The 23,415-nt window shown below is 49.7% G+C and overlaps 1 protein-coding gene across 7 annotated transcripts in view; it reads right to left on the bottom strand.

Moving 5' to 3' along the window:
• The window catches only part of LOC105187074 (zinc finger protein 608), a 207,018-nt gene that overhangs the window by 18,101 nt on the left and 165,502 nt on the right, over nucleotides 1-23,415 (bottom strand). For 5 of the 7 annotated variants that reach the window (XM_025296571.1, XM_025296570.1, XM_025296573.1 and 2 more), the window contains exon 2: nucleotides 13,105-13,228. The exons of the other annotated variants lie outside the window; for them this stretch is intronic. In XM_025296571.1, the coding sequence (XP_025152356.1) occupies nucleotides 13,105-13,228 (124 nt within the window). The remainder of the gene's footprint in view (nucleotides 1-13,104; nucleotides 13,229-23,415) is intronic. 7 annotated transcript variants of the gene reach the window in all.

The following is a 23,415-nucleotide window of genomic DNA, read 5'->3' on the forward strand; positions in this document are numbered from 1 at the left end:
GGGAGAATAATCATTTTACGATGCGACAGTGGCGCGCGCAGCTCGCTTTGCGAATCGACCGTCATGTAACGCATATGTACGTGTGTGTATGTGTGTGTGTGTGTGTGTGTGTGTGTGTGTGTGTATATATATATATATCGATAACGAAAATATTTGTATAAATATGCGCGGAGTGACATCGGAAATATCCAAGCAGGATTAATAATTAACGACGCCACGGCCGGCTACCTCGGCGATATCGCTCTAGATAGAATCCATGGAGCGAAGCGAAGCGGAGCGAAGAGGAGAGGAGAGGAGAGAGCCATGGCGGTGCAGGTGCCAGGCGAAACGTGAAATCACAGAGCAGCGTTATTTGTCCTCGCCGAATGGCGGTCGCCCGCAGAGACAACATCTACCGAGATCAGTCTGGAAATAAGTGGATTTCCTTTCGGTTCGAAAATCCGAGAGTGGAATCAGCGGGGGAGGAGCTCCAAGACCTCCGAGCTGTGTTCAAAATCTCACTGGCGAACGAGGGTGATACACGGTGCGTCCCAGAAATGCCGTGTTGTTCGCGCAGCTGCGGCTGGTGTTGTCGAATCCCGGCATAACGCTCACGTTAACCCCTTGAACTATGATTTAAGTCGCGACAGCGAGTGCCAAAGTCAGTAATGAAGCTGCATCTGCAATATCCAGTCTACATAAGTCTGCAAGTCACAAGACGCAAATCGCAGACGCAGAGCATTGACCAAAACACGTAAAAATTGAACCACGAGTCTTACTTGTGTTTCCTACGTTTGGCCCGCAAAATATGCGATAAGTCTTATATTTGTCGTCGTGCTTCTTATATTTGGTCCGGTATACGTACCACGAGCCTGACACACGTGTTCCTTATGTTTGGCCCGGGCATAAAGCATATCACGTGTCTCACACGATATTACAGAACAAGGACAAGGGGTTAATCGCACGCGGCGCAATCCGACGGTAGAATTTGCACGAACCGAATCGCAATAGTTTCACCGCGTTTCATCTCGACGAACATCGCGAGCGACGCGCGATCCACAACCATCTTCGCACCGTTGATTCTTTCGGTTGCGTTCGATCGATCTCACCGGGAATATTTGCTCCACGTCGTTTCAGCCAAATCAAGTCACGCGACCGTCGACAAAGGGGACGTAAACTACTTGGGAATTGAAAACTCGGTTAAAAATCCATCCCCCGGCGCGACGAAGTCTCCCATTGAAATTTCGTTAAGGAGCAAATCCTGCTTAAATCCCTCGAAAGAGCTCGTGACCGGCGCGACGCGACACCCTGTAGACGCGAAAGGAACGACAGGCTCTATAAGAGGAGAAGCAGAAGGAGCGAGAGAGGAGGAGCAGGTGGAGGTATAAGGAGCAAGAGCAGGATTCCGTCGAGGTGAAGCGAGAGATGTTTGAAGATCGATAACAAGCTGTATAACTCTAGCTTCCCTCTAAGGGAGGAAAGAGTGAGAGAGAGAGAGAGAGAGAGAGAGAGGGAGAGGGAGAAAGGCTTCTCTCCTCTGCCTCTCCGCCGTCGACTCTTCTTTTCCCGTCTCCTTCGTGCCCGCCCCATCGCGTCTCCGACAAGCATCCTTTCATCAACGTCTCTGTGATCCAACTAAACTACCCTGACATCGACAAAACCAGGTCCGATGGGAGATAGACGCCTTTACGATACACACCTCGCTCTCGGGAATACGTGTAATTGTATTGGCCGCCATAAGTGTGTGTATGTGTGTCGCCCACACAATCCCGTATAATGCTCCGCTGTTGTGCACACACAGTGTACGTGAAGTGTACGCGAACGGGTGTCCTTTACTGGCGCGTTTTTCGCCCACGCGCGCTGATTTAGCGAGAAAACAGAGCGGACTTTCCGCCTTGGGAAATATGGAGATAAAGCAGTCGACTCGCGAATTTATAACTGGCGAATCCGTAGCTATTCATATTCCCGTGAACGTTATTTCGAGAAACGAAGCGTTCGCTCTCGACAAACGGAACTGAGAACACGATTGTCATATTTTCCGAGTTCTCTCTCTCTCTCTCTCTCTCTCTCTCTCTCTCTCTCTCCTGATATTTTTGCGTAATATATTTCTCCTCGTGCCTTGTAACGTTCCAAGGAACAAACACATTTTCGAGTTCACTTGCTGTTTGCTCATTCTCTTTGGCAACGCTGCAATTCCGCGGGAATTTCATCTGGGACTCGCAGTTCCATCCGGAACAGAAGCCGCGCGATTATAGCGATGCGAATTATCGGCGGTTTAGCACGAGTATTTCTGTCGGTCCGATCTCGGTCATTAGTTACACACGCGCGCATAATTATACGTACGCGCGTATGACATTTATTGCCGGAGATTAACCTGTTAGCTTCGCGGAATTATTAATGTGCCGCGTTTATAAAGCGAAGATACAAATCGGCGTTGATCGAGCGGTCGCGACGCGCCGTCAGATTGTCGCCGAGTACGTGCAAGCACACTCGTCGTCGTCATTGTCGTCGACTTGGTTTGCTTATCCACGTGTGTCGAATGCCTTGCGTGCGAATTGCCGCGAGCACGTGGCTCGCGTGCAAGCAAAAGAAATTGTCAGCCTTAATCGGTCGTTTCCCGGGAAAGAAAACTTCTCGGGGAATTTTAACGCACCTATTTATATGCGAATCGACGGCGTGTCTCGTTAAACGCGACAATGTTAGTTTAAAGTATGGGTTTTGCGAGAGAGAGAATTTTCTCTGAATAATTTTCTGCTCGACTTGAAATCAATTTTCCTGTCGACGTTGGATCATGTTTTTCGAGCGATTTCAAGCAAGCTTCTTCAGCGGAATTTTGAATAAAAAATCTCCGGAATTTTCAGAGACCGTTCAATCGTCCGTACGCGTTATCGCGATCCCTACGTTGCAATTATTAGAAACCGCGCAGAACAGAACAAAAGCGGAGAGGGAGAAAAAGAGAGAGAGAGAGAGAGAGAGAGAGAGAGAGAGAGAGAGAGAGAGAGAGAGTGTGTAAGGGACACGACTGCGCGTATACCGATAAATTCGCCATGAAGAGCGCGAGAGTCGGTGCGAAGAGGCAGCCGCGAAACCAGAACAGACGTGCTCGAGATTCTGTCGCTGTTTTATTTCTCCCGCCGACATAACACGCTGGTAGAGTTCTCTCGCTCTCCTCTTTTTCTCGTGTCTCGCGGGAGTCGAAGCGCGAGAGGAACCCCGCCGAAGAGGAGTAAACGAGCAGAGGAGTAACAAGGAGATGAAAAGAGGTGGAGGAGGACGGAGCAAGTCGGTCGGAATCGTCGAGCGAAGAGAGAAGGAGAGAGAGAGAAAAAGGGGATGGACAAGAGAAGAGGGAGGGGAATAGGGGGATCGAAAGGGATGAAGAGACAAGGAAGAGTTATGAGGATGAGAGGGACGAAAGGACGGCGGGGCTCGGAAAGGGGGAATACGGCAGGCAGGGGGAGAGAGAGAGAGAGAGAGAGAGAAAGAGAAAGAGAGAGAGAGAGAGAGAGAGAGAGAGAGAGAACGAAAAGAAGCGGGATCAACAGCGAACGACGAAAGTAATAAAACTCGAGCGGATGGCAGGTTCGGACAGATTGGTCGGCCATTCAATTGGGAATTCGACGAATTTATGGACTTCCTAATCTGCCATTATGGACGGCCATTTACGAGTCCGCCCTCGAGTCTAGCTACACAACGTTGTCGCTTATATTCTTCCAGTACGACGGATGACGGAGGGAAGAATAAGCGAAGAAGAAGATCGCCGGACACTTTGATAAACATTAACGGCCTCGTCAGCCGACCAAGCTTTTCACGCATCCTGAAAGGCACACTTTGTTTAATGCAGCTCGTCTCGCAACTTTTTCTCTCCTCTCTCTCTCTCTCTCTCTCTTTCCCCCCGCTCTCTTTCCCTTTTTCATGTTCTCTTACGTGAGCGTCGATGATCGCACGAAGTCAAAGTCAATCTCTAAAAGAAGGTAATTCCGTTCTCGTCTCGTATAACATCTCATGCGTCCGCTCGTTACACTCGATAACGCTCTGCGCATCCGTATCGTGTTTTACCTCGTCGTGCTCTTTTCCACGCAACTGCTTCATAAGACATGAGAATTCAGAAGCGCGTAACTTGTCGTAAGAAAAAGAAGAAGAGCAGAGGGAAAAAGAAACGACGCGGTGCGCGCGCTCGCTTTTGGACGGCTTCCGCATGAACGGCAGCCGGGTTTCGACTCGTTTCCCGGAGCTCTCGCGCGTACTTACATCTTCGGCTCTGGTAGTCGTTTATATTAAGTGGATTAAACTTCACATTAGGGGATCGTACAAATGATCGGCGCGAAAGCAGCGGCCGAGCGAAAGAGACCGAGCATTTTCCCCCGCCGCGCCAGGGGAAAACTTCGGAAGTCCATTTTTCAGTTTTGACGTGGAAGCGCGTTTGGTCCCTCTCGTATAATGGGCCTTTCATTTATCCTCGCTTCGGGAGGGGAATCCAGCGGTGAGGAACAGCTACTCGTTCGGCTCGCCTTCGAGGGAACGATCATAAAGCAGACCTTCGGCGCTGCCGAGGCAAAAGAAGAAAAGAGCAGGGGAGGGGGAGCAAGACAGAGGAAGAAAGAGAGAGGGGGAGAGAGAGAGAGAGAGAGAGAGAGAGAGAGAGAGAAAAGAGGTAGAAAGAACAGGGCAAAAAGGTAAAAGAGGCAAAAAGAGAGGAGAGGCCAAGAGCGCGAGGGAAGGGGGGTTACGGGGAGGGTGAAACAGTCGGGGAGTCACGATGTAGTTTTAACCCGACGACAACTACGACCGCGGCATTACATATAATACCTGTCTGACAAGCTACCTTACCCGTGTTGTGTCAGCGAGCAGGTGTGCGTATGAGCGTGCGCACGCACGTGTGTGTGTGTGTGTGTGTGCGCGCGCGCGCGCGAAACACGCGGTCTTGTGTGCGCGGAGCTCACCGCACGGCATGCACAAGTGTGTACGCGCGGTGTTGCGTGCGACCGCGGCGGTGGTGCGTTCGAACGCGGCTCGAGAATTCGGCTGAATCTAATAATCCGCCTCCGCACGGCCGTTCGGTCGGAATATCTCGCGTGCGTGTCGCGCATACGCAAGCGTCCGCGCGCGCGCGAGTAAACGGAACTTTGTTCTATTTTATGGGAGGTTCATGCTGAAATTGACAAAAAGAATTCGCCCACTCTTCGGTATTTTGCCACGCAGGGGGGGGGGGTTGGATGGGAAATTCTTCCCTTTCGTTTTGCTCGTTTCCGAGCGTCCTGCCGCGCGGAAAGAATTTTTATTAACTAATATGTACTCTTTTTCCGCTGTATCACGCGACCGCGATGTATTCTTGTCCACTAAAGCGAGACTGCACGCTGCTACAGCGCAATTAATTATACGTTGCAGTAATTAGTTACATGTTACAGCAATTGGTAACATGCCGCAGTAATTTAATTAATTTAAATTGTTATGGCAATTAATTAGCAGTTCGTTCGGGTATCTTTTAATCTGACGGTACGGGGAATTTATCGTATACGTACGCACACTCGATGGCTCCTGGCATTTCTCTTTCCTTTTCAAACGAGTTTCCGCAATTCGCGTCCGTATAACCCCGAGAGGAGAATCGGCTGTTAATAACTCTCGGAAAATAGATCTCCCCGTTGGGAACCGGAAGCGCCGTTCGGAACGTCATCGAGGCGAATGTATCGCGATCTTTCTGCTATCGACTGTACCGTAAGGATAACTCCTCCATACCTGGAATATTTCGCGAACGGTACGAATGTTATCCCGGTCGCACGGAGTACCCTGTTCAGTTTACGAATGCTAATATCCGGCAGAAAAATTCCCTCCGAGCATGTACATACGTTTAAACGTTCATTCGTGTTTTACGGGATTTACATTCACGTTTGCATCGCACGCGCGCGCGCGCGCACCAGCCTGTCGCTTGTGCGTTTTGTCACGAATACAAACGAAGCGACAACGAGCGAGCGAGTGAACGAAATATGCGCTCGCGTGTGCGCTATTCGTGGCGTGCGGGCCTTCTTTGTAATTTGCAGCGATCGCTCATGCTCGCGTATCGAAATCATCGTTGGAGCATGCGACGATGACTTAACGAAGGTGGGAGGAGGGAGGGAACTTCCTCGCGGGAGATTATCTATCAGCGAAATTATAATTAATTACGCTCGTCCGCGCGCGCGGCGGGATGGATTATTCCGCTGGAACGCGCGCGCACGTTTTTCTCTCCCGGACTTATAGTTTTAATTTCATTCCACGTTCAGCTTTATCTCGCGTGCGAACCGTGCCGCGATGCATTATTATATCACGTTATGTCGCGGCGCGTTATTATGCGGACGGTATAAAAGGAAAATGCGAGGGAAAAAAGGAGGGAAACACGAGAGCCACAGCCGTGAACTTTCGGATCACGCGGTAGAGCGGGTCGAAAAAGTAAGAAAAGCCTTTAATCAGAGCGCAGTTGCAAACGAATCCTCTTATGCGCGCGGCGAATCATGGGAAACATGAAAAGCGCGTTCCATGAACAGAGCGAGCCCGGCTCGGAAAGGTACGAGACGCTCTCGATAAATCGCGACAAGTCAAAATGGCTCTCGCGAGTTCGTTGTTTGAGGAGGACGATGGATTTTTAGAAGGATTTAGTACTTATAAATACACACACACACACACACAGACGCATGTCGCAGTGTTCGCTGCATAAAATTCAGTGTAAAGGTTGAGTAAAGCGCTGGAATAATTTACGAGTATTCGCAATCACGTATATCGTCATGAAAATTTGCCCGACAGCTCTTAATTCAGCCAACCGTTCGTTCGTGTTTTATGCAATTTATCGAAGGCGTCCTTTTATATCGTAAGCGCACTTTCAGCGACGCGCAAGGACGAGTCGATTGAAAGTCGCTCGAAGTCGCAAACAATATGACGCGGCGAGTCAACTTTGCAGATTTCGGACTTTGCCGCTGTATAAATAGTCGTTACTTCAAACTCGTTTCGAGTGAGACACTCGTGTGTTTGACTTTGGAGTTTAATGTGAGTCTTTCAGTGGAATCGAGATTGTTGCACGTTGCGTAACGTCATTGCGTGTATCATCATGTGACTCAAACGAGGGACTCGGATCTACCTCTAAGTTCAGACTTGAACATCTCTCGTGAGACGAGCTCTGCGCTTCAGACAACGACTGTTAATAATTACCTAAAAGAGACTCTGCTCTGTTTACAGGCTGCAGTCGATTATAGCTTCAATTATAGTCGTTATTTCAAGCGTGCCTCTCACGTGAGACAAGCTCGCGCTTCAACTCGAAGCTACTCTTGAATATTTCGACCGCAGCATAACTCAAGTGACGCATCACGTCCGCAATGGCAATGACTCGGCTGAGAAGCCCACATCTCCAATTCCAAAAGAAGATATAAATCACGTCTGCGAGAATCTTCATAGGTCTCCTCCGTGAGCGACACGCACTCGCATCGCGAGAATATTTATCGCGTTGCGCGCGCACGCGCCGCACGCAACGATCGAATTAACGATTCGGCCTAGCGCGACGCGCACGAGTCGTAAAGCCGCGGCGATCGTTCAGCTTACGGAACATATGCTAACGAGCATGAGAGCTTAAGCCCCGGATAAATTAATCTGCATTACTCCGTGAACGCGATCGTTATCGAGTTACCGCTATTTTAACCGTCCAAATGGTTTTAATAAGCTCGCCCCGCCGGCCCAATTACGGCTGTTTCCACCGCCGATTATTCTAATCGCGCTCGCTCGTTACCGGTTGAAAACGCCGCGGCATGACAGTGCGGTGTTCCGATGCGACGTTACGATAAACGCTCCCAGCGATGCGCGTGTGCGTTGAGTTTTAATTTTCGCTCCTTCGTCCTCCTTCTCTTCTCACTCTCTTTCCTCGCGTGATGACTGCGTCTCTGACAAATGTCGTCTCGACGGGCTGAATCAAGTGCACGCAATGCAACAAAAACAGGCTCTCAGGGCATGCAAACAATTCGGAGATCAAGGGCCGACGAGAGCCGCGGTGGTTATTATCGCGCAAAATGTGGGTTGCGTTTAATGTCCACCGATTGAGTTAAATTAATGACCGAGCGTCATAGGGAGACATAATAGCGGAATGCGGCGCATACAGAGAAATAAAATGGCAGGGTAAATGACCAAGGGAGAGGGGGGAAATCCACGGGGAGAAGGCATAATATACAAATATTTTGAAGTGAAACACATATGCGCGCACACGGTCGTTCTGTTATATTAAATGCTATTACAATTGCGTGTTTGTGTACGTGTATTTGTGTATGCGCGCGCAATGACGGCAAACAAAATGATGAACTCGCGCGACGCTGCAACAGTTTTATTTCCCTCGACCTTTCCGCCGTCAGAGTATCGGGCGGATATTTATAACTCCCGAATCGTTCCAACAGCAACAAGATCGATCGAGTGCTATTCCTATTACAACCCGCTCTGGCACAGCTCACTCTCTTTTTCTCTCTCCGAATGTTTACCCGGGGCAAACGATTGATTGGTTATCGACGCTAGTTATTTTCAGTCGACACGAGACGAGATACACGCACTTTTATTCGACCGATACCACCACCAGCGCTATAACCGCCACCGCCATCACGACACGACGGCGCACTATTATTTATTCGTATAATATGCGCGCGAGAGAGAGAGAGAGAGAGAGAGAGAGAGAGAAAGAGAGCGAGGAAGAGAGGGAGAGATAGATGGCACATCGCCGTGTTGTAAAATACAGTCGGAATTACCAATTCCATACGGATAACTTATTAATTCCGAATAAAATGGAATTAACTCGGAAAATCGGAATTTAAATAACGATCAGACTCATCAGCCCTCCCCCTTGTCCCTCCGCTGCGCCGGAAACAGTGTGGGATTAAACAAAGAACAAGACTTCATCCTATTTTTACTACTGACTGCGCTAGGCAACTGCGGATTATTTTATTAGTCTGCCATTTGAATCTCCCCCTTTTCTCTCTCTCTCTCTCTCTCTCTCTTGCTCTTTCCGTTACAAAAACGTCTCGTCCCGAATTCGACGTGGGATCCATTATGCATCTCCCGCGATATTGGGTTTTTCGCTTTGCCCCTTGTCCCATCTGCGACGTTTGTCACGCGAATTTACATAAGTCGAGATCGATCTACTCGTTTTCGGCGGACATATGAAGATTAAAACCGCTTCGCGGACGAAAAATGTTCGCGGTGTCAAAAATTCCGGCTGGATATCATCCGCGCTAGTGATGAGAAAAAGAAAAGACACACACATACACACACACACGCGCGCACAGAGAGAGAGAGAGAGAGAGAGAGAGAGAGGGAGAGGAGAAACATCGCAAACAGAGAAATGTAATTAATTGCGATTAATATCGCGAGCGGAACGTTGCGGCACAGCGACGCGTAAAACGAAAAAGTTAACGATTCGTATTAAAACATCAGCCGAGGTAATAACGTTTCCGTTTCACGCCGTCGGGTAAATAACGTTCCGCGTTCGCTTCAAAGCGAATTTTCGGAGAACCGCGAAATGGCGCTCGTGCGATTTCTCCTTTTTTCCTTCTTTCTCCCTGGAAACCCGCAGCCGATTATCGTTCGTTCCGAAACGGAGAGAAGAACTGTGATTAATCCTACCGAAATTGCGTTCATTTCTCCGGCCAACCGCGTCTCTTCTTTCGCATTCACGGAAAAATCGTAGAGCGCAATATACGCGTACAAGATTACTATCGCCGAAAGCACGGCAACTTTTTCTCGCGGAAATACAGCCCTCCCGGCCATAATTGCCTGAACATGGAGGAAAATTTCGCGGTTCATCGTGTACCTAACGAAATACTCGGCAACGTAGAAGCGATATCTCTGTTAGCGCGAGCGAGAACATTCTGAGCGTCTGAACGTTCTTGGCTGTAATGAAACTCAGTCGAGATAACTGCCAGCAATTGGCCGAGCGGAAACCTCCTGCAGGAATCTGCCCGATCTCACAACAGGCTGCAGGTTTTCCCGGTTCGGTCCCCGGGCAACGGGCGGGGATTCCGTTGCACTAACCGAGCTCTGTTCCTTTCCGTGTGCAATTATGTACACGGCTGGAAAAATGTCAGCTGATGCGAGAGAATGGGGAGCAGACTAGAGCTGTTACTCTTCGACGTCAGCTTCGAAACTTCGAAGTTTTTTATGCCGAAGTTTCGAAGACTAGTCTACGAAGATTCGATATATTCGAAGCTTCGAAGGATGCGGGGCGGTTGTTTCCGAACCTGCGCGCTCTTTGTTTCTGCATGCATGCACTGCGTGCTGGACCATCTCACAAGGATAGATAGGGAACCCGGAAATTCAAAAAATTATGAAACTGTGTAGAAATAAAGTAGTCAATCCGTAATGCAGAACTATTTTTTGTTCGTGCGGAATTCCAGTCCGAATTGCAAAATTGGAGGGCGGAGGGGGTTTTCAAAAATTTTTCAATTTTGTAAAATCTGAACACACAGTTGCAAAGAGTATGAAATACACTACAACTTTCATATAAGCCATTTTTGCATATGCCTCGTATTTTGAAAGATATACTAAAAATGAAAATGGTTTTATAATATTTTTTCGAAGGGTGGGGTTTCACTCCCCTCAGACTGGAATTCCGCACGAACAAAAAATAGTTTTGCATTACGGATGAACCACTTTACTTCCACACAAGGTTTCATAATTTTTTGAATTTCTGAGTTCCCTATGTTTTCTTGTCAGTCATATATTTTACATTCCGCTCGTCCACCTCGTGGTTCGATTCCCGAACACCTTCGAATTCTTGAAATTTCCAAGTTCGAAGACTGCAACTTCGAAGGTTCGATGCTTCGAAGCTTCGAAGCCGAAGACTTCGAGAGAAGTTGTACCTCTAGAGCAGACGGGAGGATCTCTGTCGCCGCGACCGAAAACGTCCGTCTGAGCGTTCGGTTGTATTAAAAGTCAGTTGACGCAATTAGGGCAATTGATCAAGCGAAAACCTCCTACACACGAATCCTTTCGTTTCTACTAGGGCTCTTACTTTTCAACACCTTCGAATATTCGAAGCTTCGAAAGATTCGAAAATACGAAGGAACCTTCGAATATTCGAAGTTTCGAAGGATTCGAAGAAATGAAGGAACTTTCGAACATTCGAAACTTCGAAGTCACCAAAGGAATGATGAAAACTTCGAAGGATTCGAAGAAATGAAGGAACACAATCGGCTAAAATAGCTCATCCGATTTTCTACAATATTAGATATAATTTTATAAATAAATATGTATGACAGATAATAATTTTATAATGTGTAATAAAAGAAAATAATAAAAAAAATTCATAAGTAACTAAACGCAGTTCGCCAAAAGAAAACCGTAAAGATGCAAGACACTTTGGGCGAACTATCATCAGATTCAATGTCTTAATAAATATTCTTATTATTTATAGGATTATAATATAGCAAACTGTATATGTTATAGATGATTCTTACACATTTTTTGTCATAAAATTGAATTATAAGTTCACTTTTACTTTAAATTTACGCTTCATAATGAAAAAAATGATAAAATAGCGACTTTTTGCACAAAATTGTTAATAACAAAAAAGAACTCACCGTTTTTCGACTTCGTGACCAAGAAATTTCGTTTTAGCGCATCAAAAAACGTAAGAAAACATGAAGATATCGAACCTAAAACTTTATACTCAGATGTCACCAGCGCCCGGACTAAATTTTTTTTGGAGGAGCTTCGGTATTCGAAGCTTCGAGTATCTTCGATTCTTTCAAACTTTAAATATTTTTGTACGAAGCTTCGGTAGTCGAAGCTTCGAATCACTCAATCGTCGAATATGAATAACAGCCGTAGTTTCTACAAGCGAGCCGACGCTTAGTCGCGCCCAGTCAACGGGACACTCGGTGACAATGGCCGCGCGTTCAGCAGAAAAAGCTGTTTACTAAGCGCTTAGTGATTATTATCTATGATTGGAGTAGTCTTTTAGATCTTTAACAAATCCAGGGGAATGAACCAATCAGAAATGATAATTACTAAGCGCTTAGTAAGCAGCTTTTTCTGCTGAACGCGGCCATTGACGGACGGTCGCGCGTCTTTCATGTGCAATTACAGTTGCAAAGCGCGAGAAACTGTTTCTCCAGCGCGGGGGGGGGGGGGGATCGCAGGGGAAATCGCAACCCGGCTTTTCCACGGCATCTCGTTGAAGCGCGCGCGAGCGAGCCGCCTTTTCGCGTAGCAACTCCGACGACGCTCGATGTATTGCTTAATACCCCGGGAAAACAAGTGGGCGGCGGAGATCCCGCCGAACGACGGAAGATGCTCCTGCGGCTGCCCCCCCCCCCACGACACTGATTACCATAATAATAACGCGACTCGGCGAGCGAGCGAGCGTCCATTAGCGTTATTACTGTTATTCGGCGGGATCGCGGATCGCGGGAATTCGATAAATCAATAAGTACTATGTATATGACCTTTATGACCGAACAGCTCGAGGCGACAGCGCGGTAAACTTTACGAGGGCAAATTTGACAAGCGAGTAACCATGGAATATGCGACCGCAAGGAAAAGAGACGGAGAGAGAAGGAGAGAGAAGCCGTTAGCGGTCTTTAAGCGCGATTATTCTTGTTTCATCGGCATCCGTTCACGCTGCCGGTTCGAGTCCCCGAGCCGCGTTCTCAACGAGCCGTTAAAAGTGGTGGACGGCTCGTTAATTCAGCATTCATTAAAAAAGGAGCTTGAGGGAAACGATAGCGCGCGCGCGCACGCTCGCGCGATTGTCCGCGCTATTCTGTCAGATGTGTCGCCGAAGTGCGGAGAGACTCGATAATTGGCTTTATCGATCACGTCTCGATAAAGATGGACACGCATCTCTCTCGGCGGAAGTGGGAGAGGGCGCGGAATTACCGCGATTAAGGAGAATGTCGTTAGATACACGTATCCCGTTTAATTTCTTCGCTGACTCAGCTCGAGCTCTCCCTTTTGCTCGTAGGATCGATTTCTCTCCGTCCGTAATCCCTCTTCAAGCCTCCTAAACCAAGAGGCGGCTAAGGAGTTAACGAGGAGGAGGAGGGAGAGGAGGAGGAAGAGTGAAGAGGCAGGACACGCGGACTCCGCGAAGGCAAATGGGCGAATTAAGCCGTAATAGGTCCTCACCTCCTTCAGTCTCGTGCCAAACGATGCCCTCGAGGGTGACGGAGGTGCCGGGCTCGCAGGGCCCCAAACACTCCGGCTCTGTAATGGTCCCCACACTGGTCCCAACGCACACGTCGGACATGTCCTGCAACAGAGAAGATTCGTCCAACGGTGAGTGATATCTCACATGTTTTGGTACAATCGAAGTTTCGATGCAACACACGTCTTTCCGATTCTGACGCCGAGAAATAACATGCGATTTAGACACTTTAGGGATCTTTGTTGCGTTAAAGGGGCGATTTTTCGCTGAGGCAACTCCGCTCTCTCTCTCTCTCTCTCTCTCTCTCTCTCTCTCTCTCTGTCTGTGCGTCGACTCGATGAGAACGTAACAAAAGTCACAAAAATCGACTAAATAATGTCTTCGTAATCCCAAGTCCTGATTCGTTAACATTTCAGTTCACACTGGTGATCACGTCACGTTAATTTGCTCGAAGCAGAAAAGCAATTTTCTGCTGAAATATCAACGCTTTAGAAATCCCGGTCAAAGTTATCAGTATTCGATCTGAAATAATCAAGATTCCCGATTAACTTGGATGGAATTTTGATATTTTCAATCGGAACGTTCCGAAGAGAAGTTCACGTTTCACCGGGAAATTGGCTCATTCGGCCAAACATGCCCCCCTCCCTCCGTGTCCGGCGATATTACTCGGCTATTATTAAAGTTTCCGCAACGCCCCGTTGGGAAATCTCTAACGGCAAGAAATATAACGCGAACACACGAGCAGGCTCGTTAGATCCCCGAACCGCGTTAATAGATCAATTTCTCCGTCGCTGCCGAGGCGATCACTCTCGTCCGTCGTCGTCGATGTTTAGCGGACGCTACCACTGTGAGCGTCAACTAGCGCAATTACAGCAGCCGATGTATACCGTTCGTAATTAGACTGAGATAGTCCCGTATGTCCAGGGACTTGTCCCTCCAGCGGCCAAATGCTCTCGGCACGCCTACGAATGTCTCGACGACATTCTAACGACGACACGGACTCGCGAGTCCACACGAGAACGGATCGCACGCGACAGCAGGACCACCGTCGGACGTTGCGCGGCCGCTGAGAGTTCCTTCGCGTCGCGAATTCACCAAGTTATTCCAGCACGAGTAATTCACCCCCCCGCCGCCAGTACGGCGGCTCTCAAAACGCCGGAGCAAAGCGGCCGAAACAATCGGGAGCGCTCGATTGCAAAGAGCAATTCTCTCTTTCTTTCTTTTTTTCCCTCCCTGTCTCCGAGGTAATCAATACCATGTACCAGGTGTGCGTTTAATATCTATCCTCTCATGTTTACACGACGCGAGGTGAACTTCGGGCGCGCTGCCACGGCGTTCGACACGTCGCCGTGACTCGCGGCAAACCTGATCGCTTCCGGTTTTCCGATGATTAAATCCGTGTACTTTCGCACGGTCCGTCGTCCTGTATGTCCGCGACGTTATTTTCGGCGGCGCACCGCGATTCGACACCGCTCGCGACACACACAGCGACGAGCCATTTCACCGGGCGATCAACAAGGTGTTAACGAGGCATCGGCCGGAATTTCCGGCTTGCCGAAAATACCCGCGGCCGTCGGCCGTCGCGAAATATCGCTGCGGTCCTGTCGGGCGACGGGATGGTACCGCATTCATTTCGGAAATCGATATAATCCGCTTACTAGACACACACACACACACATAGGCCGTGGCGACGGCGGGCGAATCTCCGTGGAAAATGCACTCGGCGAAATGGCTCGAGGCGCGACGAAACGCAGCCGAGGATATAAAAGCAATTAGAGGAGACCCAATTAACGTGGTCGCGAGAGCGCGCGCGTGCATCATCGAGAGCTCGCTCGCTGTTTATGGAAATATCGGCCGGCATATCTCGCCGGATGGAAACGCGGTTCCGGCGGTTTACACCGGCTCGCAAATAGAAACGCGAGTCCCCGACACACACACACACACAGAGAGAGAGAAAGAGAGAGAGAGAGAGAGAGAGAGAGAGAGAGAAACACAGAGACAGGGAGAGCGTTAAAGATTGATTTTCGCGTACCGTGCGCGTCTACCGTGTCGTGTCATTGGAAATTGCGAACGTGTCGCGCTCGTGCGCGGGCTACCTGCATATCGATTGTGATTCATGCCCGCGAGCTGCGCGAAGCGTGCGTGTTTCCCGCGTCTTCGTCGGCGCCGTGCGTTCCCTCCTGTTTCCTATTTTCTTTCCTTTTTCTCCCACCGCAAATTGCTCCTCGATCGTCAACGGATTTCCGTCGCGAGTGCTTTTCATTTTCACCCAATGCGATTTTCTCCATCCCTCCGTCTCCGTCTCTCTCTCTCTCTCTCTCTCTCTCTCTCTCTCTCTCTGTCTCTCTCGCTTCGCCCCTTCGCTCTTTCGGAGAGTGAACTTTTGAAAATTACTCACGTTCTATCATCGTGGATTTCGGTGTACTTTACGTGATCTCGGATAAGTGGTCTTGAATGGATTTTCGTCGACAAACACAAAGCTTAATGCCGCGAAATTTTAATAAAAAGATAATAAAATAGCCTAAAAGAATCGAGAAGATGTTTACACGATAAATATAATATTTCGTCGAGCCGCGGAATACGCCGCCGAAGGCCTACACGTACGGGAATACCGGACGTTGTTCCGCGTTATCGTTATCGACATCGTTGTCGTTGCTTTTATCATCGTTACGATTGTGCGATCATGTACATTTTCAGTATGTGCGACGCACGCGCGCGTACTTAAGTATATAATATGTGCAGAACTAGCCGTAAACCGGCTCGCCGCACCGAGTTTAAAAGCAATTAGCGAGATGTCCGCTAAATGAATGCTCTCGCCGGTTGCCAGTAATTTTCGCGGCCCAATGCAAACAAATTTCCATTTCGGAAAACAAAATCGCGCCGAGCGCGAGCGCGAGGGGACGTGTACGCTAGCGGGGGGGGGAAAGAAAGAGAGAGCGCGCGTGGGTCGGAGCTTTGAAAGCAATTAGCGATGCCCCGCATAAATAACGTGCTAATTAACGAATACAATTTCGACCTGCGCGTCCGGTCCGCGTAACTTTTTCCCGCGTCGAAATATCGGCGCCGCCGGATTTTTCATTTATTCACACCTGCTTCCTCCCCCCCTCCAGCCCCGTGGCTGGCCCGTCGGGTGGTTTAAATATCGCTGATGCCGCGATAAATCCGTCATTAGCACGTTAAGGTACCGTTTACGCGGCATGATTTTCGCACAGCCGCTACAGGCGAAACTCGCACACACGCTCGTTCACGACACTCCTCTTTGTCCCCCCCTTCCCCTCACTCTATCTCTCTTCTCGTCGTTCCCACGAGAGAACAGCACTCGATAAAAAAATCCAGCGCGAGCATAAAATCGAGAGTAGTCGTTATCGTCGTAATTCGATCCCAAATTGGATTAGTTCGGCTTACGGCCTGACGTTTTATTCGCGCGTGGCTTATGCGCGCGCGCGCAGAAAAAAGGAGAGAAAAACGGGAAGGGAGGATGGGAAGGGCGAATACGAAGGGAAAATTTATATTGATACCACAAGTCCCGCGTGAATCGACCTTTAGATAACTCCGCGACACATGCGCGCGCGTCATGCATTAATCCGACCGAGTTTATCGGCGTTATCGCTCCGCCGGCATTTTGCCCGGCCGGGAAATAAAATCTACTGCGGAAACGCATTTACGGACCGGCTGGCGGAATGCGCCAGGACGTATTAATGCGGATAATCGAGAGAGAGAGAGAGAGAGAGAGAGAGAGAGAGAGAGAGAGGGAGAGAGAGAGAAAAAGAGACAAAGAGAGTTGACAACAGCGAGCGAGTGAGAGACTCTGCCCGAGAATCGTCGCGTCTACTTTCTTTCCTCTCTCGAAATCTCTCCTTTCGAAATCGGAGACTCCCGGAGGGGGGAGGGGGCGAAAGCTATCGCGATTCGTTCCGTTGGGCGACGGCTCTCGGTCGCGCAGCATCGTCATTCTCGTGAATTTTCGCACGAACACCGCGCGAGATTAATCGCGCGTAGAAGACAACGTGCGCTTTGTTCTTCACACGTCTTCATCCCGCAGAGTCGAACCCTCGAGGAGGCTCTACTTTTAATTTCGGCCGGTTCAGCCTAAATCTCGAGAATCACTCGGTATCCTTTTTCCTCCCTGCCCTCCCCCTCTCCTCTCTCTCTCTCTCTCTCTCCCTCTCTCTCTCTCTCTCTCTCTCTCTCTGTCCCTATCTCGCGAAAGAAAAATGATACGAAATTGTTCGTGGAATCCATAGCTGAGGGTAAAGGACGGCAATTTCGAGGCATCTCGTGCAGAGGAGGATAAAGTCGACGGGGTTGAAGGAGGAAGAGAGAGGGAGAGAGGGGAGAGAGAGAGAGAGAGAGAAGGAGGTAAAAGCGTGCGGAGGAACGAGAGCGCGCTCGCCCCGTCGGGCCCTGGGATTACAATGGTAGTTTGAAATGCAAATCGCGGAGTTTATGCTTGGTTTCCATAATTACAGAAGCGGCGCGCTCGCGTGCGCGCGCGCGTGTTACCTCTCATAATGTACAATGCACACGGACCGACGTAATCGCGGCATTGTTCTGACGCGAAACTATTTCGTCGTGTTACGACGACGAAGACGATGAACATGACAAAGACTACGACGACGAAGACGACAGCGAGAGGGCAGCGGGGCGAGACGAGACGTGACAGTTTGCAAGAGAGAGAAAGAGAGAAAGAGAGAGAGAGAGAGAACAGGAGGAGAAGAATATTGGAGCCTCGCCAACGATGCTTGCGCAGGTTGCCGCGGTAATAAAGAAAACAAAACAAAAAAACCGATGTCGTACTCCGGCGTATATCAAAGTTTCGAGAACGGAACGCGGCGTATCCACAAGACATCGTCGTTGCTCGGACATCCGAGCGCGACGCGTCGTAAACGTCCGAGAGAGATAATCAAAGAGAGACAACGAGCATATCCGGTCAGCTCGATTCGCTCGACACGTGCGGTAATTCTTTTCAGTACTTGTTCACCCGTCATTTCACACGATCGTTTCTCGCACTTGCGCGTTTCAAAATAATCCGTTTGTTTTAGCAGTTTTTTTTTGTTTGTTTTAGCAGTTTTTATATTTTTTTTACTTATCTTTCTTTTACTTCCATTCCTCGTGTTATTTCGTGTTCTCTCGTTGTGATAGTTAGTAAAGGACGCGTTGTTAAATGATTATTGTTATTAATGACCCCGATAACACCCGCGCAGCGGCGTTCCGTCGCCGAAACGCCGGTAAAGTATCGTAGGCGAATACTTGGTCGATGAGCGACCCGTTTCCGTCTCGAATATCCGCAATCGAGTTCAATTTCGACCGAGAGAAGCCGATTCGAACTTGTCGGCCGACCTAACGACGGCAGCTGCGCGACTGAGTGAACCGGGGAGCATCACAAAAGGTGGGTAAAAATGCCAGCGTCGAATTTTATCGCGCGACATTACTTTTGCACAAGGGTTTTATCGCGTCTCTCTCCGTTCGACGGAGTCGCTTCGTCGTATCCCGGCGACAAGATGAAACGACGGCGACTCGTTCCGACAATTGCCGCTTTGATTTCCGCGCGGACCGATTCTAATGAGATTCGCGCGCAACAGCGATGAATGAACAGTCCTTCGCGGTGGAACAAGCCGACGAGAGTTTCGTCGGCCTGAGCGGAGAAATGTACGCGCGTGTACGCGCACACGCACGCGCGCGCATACACGTCGTCATGAAGATCGCGAAAATCTGCGCGTAAAAAGCGGGGATAAAACCGAAGAATCGAGGTGCGCACACGCACGTACACACAGTAGCGAGATGTACGCGTGCAATACACGTTTGAAGGGCCCTCGTTCGTCGTGCGCGATGTTGATCCGCGCGTGTGATGAACGCGTGTGTACGCGCGTGGCGCAACGCACCGCCCTGCCGCGAGCGTTTGATCGAACAATTCCTTTCAACATTTCGAGAGCTCAAATTGGACTTTCACGCTCGCGCTTTCCCGACGCGGAAAAGCGCCGCAGCAGCAGCAGCAGCGGCAGCGGCGGTGGCGACGGAAGGCGGGGGTAACAACAGCATCGGGAATTCCGGGTCGGCGGAGGGAAGCGGAGGGCTCGCTCTCGCGGCCGTTATCGCGGCGAAATTGACGGTTGGATGGATAGTGTAATAAATTTCAGCGAATAATAACGCACCGACAATGTGTTATCATTATCGCGGTTATTACGGTGAAATTATTACAATGAAACGTCCGGTACGGACAGATGGAGAAAGAGTAAGAGAGGGAGGGAGGGAGGAGGGAGGGAGGGAGGGAGGGAGGGAGAGAGAGAGAGAGAGAGAGAGCAAAATTACAGATCATTACGCAGGAAGTATCGGCTGAACTTTCGAAAAAACCACCAGCCTTATTAACATGAACATGTTAGCTCCAGATGATCTCAAATGCGAACGCTCTCGAGTGTATTATATTTTCGCCGACGGAGGAGCTTAATGGCAAAAGAGTCCGAATAACGCTGTAAGACCGCTAAATAACGTATAACAGCAGTCATACGTCTGTTCGTCCAGTGTCACCTATCTCTTTTTTGTTTTAAATTAAGAAACAGGGCAAGTACATTGCAGCGAGGTAGCTTAGGACAAATATTGACTCATTTTGTCATGCGAGCATATAATACGTAGCAGTGCATAGATCAGTCTGCAGAACAATGTAAACGCTAATTGCGAGATATGGTATTATTTGAACAGTATCGTCGTTAAATTGGCGACAATTAAACGCGTGAGTGGAATTTATCTGAAATATCGAAATAACGATACCGCCCGCGCCGGCACGGCTGAAATCATTTGCAGCGCTCGATATCTTGTTCCCGGTCGCTGCTTGTGTATTGTTTCTTGCGCTATTGCGGCGGGTCTATAGACTGCGGCGGAAAATCGCTATAAGCGAGTAGGCGAAGTTTTCCTACGACCGCCGTTGCCGCCGCTTCGGCATCATCGCGTATTAAAGCCCTTAAAACGGCTCGATCGGCCGTCCGTTTGGATTCCCATCAGGACGATCAATCATTCAGGATTGCGTAGCGTCTTTGCTATAGAGCGAGCGTCGGCAGTCGGCGGAATTGGCGTGGAACTTTCTTCCGAGCTTCTCACGACGACTTTGCAGAGTGCCTTTTTTCCCGCCAGGACGCGTATTCGCGACATGTCGAAGCGCTTTTCCGTCTGTCACGCGTTTGTTCGTCAAAATTCTACGATCTTTCTAATCCTCGAGAGTGCGCCATGATTTTTTAGAAAACTCGAAAAACGCCCTTTTTCACAATCGGAAGCCACTGTAATGGCGTTGGGAGCGGGGTCTCACGTTCTTTTTCTCTTTCATCAATCTATCTTTTGACGTGTACGAAAAAAGTCCTAAATCGAAGATTCTAAAAGTCGATCGACGAATCGATCGGATCACGACGATTACATCAGCTTTCAACATTCGCGAGATAGAGTTCTCGTAAGATTGAGATTCTCAGGCCGAAAGGCGCAGCTCGTAGTTTCTGGAGTTTCCCGAGAAATTCAGGAGAGCCTCGCTCTTATTCGCGCGATATATACGCGCCAGGATCACAATCGATATATTCTCGCCAGGACTCGCGCATACATTGGAGCGTCCTTGCACGTTCAAGGCGTGCTCTCGGCTCCTAATTACCGTTCTCCATTTACTCCGAATCTCGCTCGTTTCGCATCACGCAATGCACCGCGACGAGCGCGTGCTCGTAAAAGCCAGCGCACGAGCGAGAGGATCTATAAGGACGCGGGGTTAAGAGCCCGGCTGGGATCGCGGATGCCTGCCGGGCCCCGACCTCGGGCGAATTTTTATCGGCCGACAGACAGGCGATCGTTATCGGAGACGATAACCGCGCGCGCAGCCCTCTCCCTCTTAGGGACACTCAGGTACGCGGTACCTAGAACGCAATTTGCGGAGGAACAATCGCGGATCGCCGGCAATTTCGAAATGATAAAGCGAGAGACTCACTCACTCACTCACTCACTCACTCACTCACGCACGCACGCATGTGCTCAACCACTGCCATCGGTCGCACGTATGCGCGCGACGAGTACACGTGCGTATGCACGTGTGCCCGCAAGCGCAAATATGTGTGTGTGTGTGTGTGTGTGTCGCACATCAATGTGTGTGACCAGCTACACCGGCGCGATCGCGCGTATATTAGCAATGGCCTTATTCGCGTGTACGCGTTTAGCGTGCGGATGGCCACATTTACGCACGTATTTCAGTGTATGAATGACTGTGTTTGTAATACGCACGTCTTTTCAGCGTGTGTGTATGTGTGCGTGTGGGTCTCTCCGCGCGAAAGGCGGCGAGGGCGAGCTGTAACTATTTTATGATCGGCTATAGAGGACCGGGTTTACTGCCGTTTCGAGCCTGCAGCGGCGGAGGGCAGAGGACGAGAGGGAGGGAGAGAGCGAGCGAGCGAGCGAGAGAGAGAGAGAGAGAGAGAGACCAGACCGGCGGATATAAGCAACCGGCCGAGAGGGTGCGAGGGACGCGGGGGTGAGGGCGAGTGGTACGAGAGTATACTCGGTGTGTTATACGGGGAGTACGAGAGTTGGCACGAGAACGCGCTCGCGCGACACACGGCGCGTAATATCGGCTTGGACGCGTTTTACATTCGCCTTACATTTTATTTACGAGCGGCCGCGCGATCGTCACAGCTGTATCGATCGGCGGCGGCGGCGGCGGCGGCGGCGGCGACGACGACGATACCGGACGACGTCTGTCCGACGTGTATAAATACGAGCTGTCTAAAAGCGACTTTACGTCCGCTAAAAATAGCCTATCAATCGGTGCGTATATCGACCAGCGGACGGGTCATTTAGCGGGTATTACACATCCCGTAACAAGCTTGTCCGTAGCGTTTTTACGACTGTTACGAGATTACACGGGATTTGACAGTGAATGGACGAATGATCGACGCGATCAGAGGTATTAAGTTGTTATCCTTTCATCCTTTCAGCGTCGGTGACGTTGCCACGCGATATATATATACACACATACATATATATATATATATATATACATACATACGCGCGCGAATCTCCCGTTTATCCCCGTGTACAAAAAAGAGAGCGGGAGAAAGAGAAAGAGAGAGGACATGTATTTTAATTATTCCCTTGCCTCACATATCTCTTTTAACTCTTTGCCCCGAAGGGCTCCTTCATAGCCGCGTCGTCGGAAATTTCTCGTAAAATCAAGAACGGTGCTCTTCGAGTTCTGAATCCAAGTCTAAATTAGTCATGATTAAACTTAAAGCTGATTTCAAGCTGGAGGGCCGGCTCCACCGCAGCGTTTTCCCAGTTTTACGAGAAATGTCCAGTGGCGTAGCCGCTACGGCGCTCCTCGGGGGCAAAGGGTCAAACGAGTGCGTTACGCTCGTTCGCAAGGGGTCGCGACGATATGAGCGATACGATCGAACGAATGAATCTTCCCTTCACCTTCTGCGTATTGCACGACGCGCTCGCCCTTCCGCAACGCAACCCCGACGTAACCCCGTGGACACGACTTCACACCCCATGCGTGCTGTGAGGGTCGTATTACTACCGTTTTTCCGCTCTATCGGAGGGAGCACGCTTCTCCAAAGAGACAGACGAACAAATCTCAATGGATCGGCGGAATGGTTCATATCGGAACCGACTGTATCGACATTTCTTGATTCAGCGTGGCGATTCGGCGGCACGATTCCATTCCCGCACGATTTCACGAGAGAAATTCCCTCGCCGCCCGGTGAAATATAATAGAGTTATCGGCCCGTTGATCCTCGAGATCGCCGGCGAAAACAAGCCCCCTTACGAGAAAGAGAGAAAAGAAAAAGGAAAAGAAAAAGAAAGACAGAGAGAGAGAGAGAGAGAGAGAGAGAGAGAGAGAGAGAGAGAGAGAGAGAGAGAGAGAGAGAGAGAGAGAGAGAGAGAGACGCGTCGCCGATGGCGCGTGAACACGGTATACGGGGTGTCGTGCGAGGGACAGCCGGCGTTTCGATAGATACCGGAAGGGACTTGGAGAAATCTCGCCCGTTGCGCGCCGCCTGTCCCTTAAGCCCGAGGGAGACAATTTTACGAGGGTCCCGAGATGAACGAGAAGGGAAGGCACGAGAGTCAATCCAGACCTTGCTTGCCTGCTTGTAAAGAGAGAGAGAGAAAGAGAGAGAGAGGAGAGGTGGAGGGAAAGAGAAGGAATTTTATTTCACCCCAGGGCCGCGAGCCGCCTCCTCCTCCTCCTCTTCTGGTTTTATGGCGGAGAACCGCACGTGTACATGTAACGTATTACAGAGGAAACGAATGTGAACGTACGCAACGGC

This window comes from Harpegnathos saltator, unplaced genomic scaffold (assembly GCF_003227715.2).
Source record: "Harpegnathos saltator strain DR-91 unplaced genomic scaffold, Hsal_v8.6 scaffold148, whole genome shotgun sequence".
Lineage (NCBI taxonomy): Eukaryota > Metazoa > Arthropoda > Insecta > Hymenoptera > Formicidae > Harpegnathos > Harpegnathos saltator.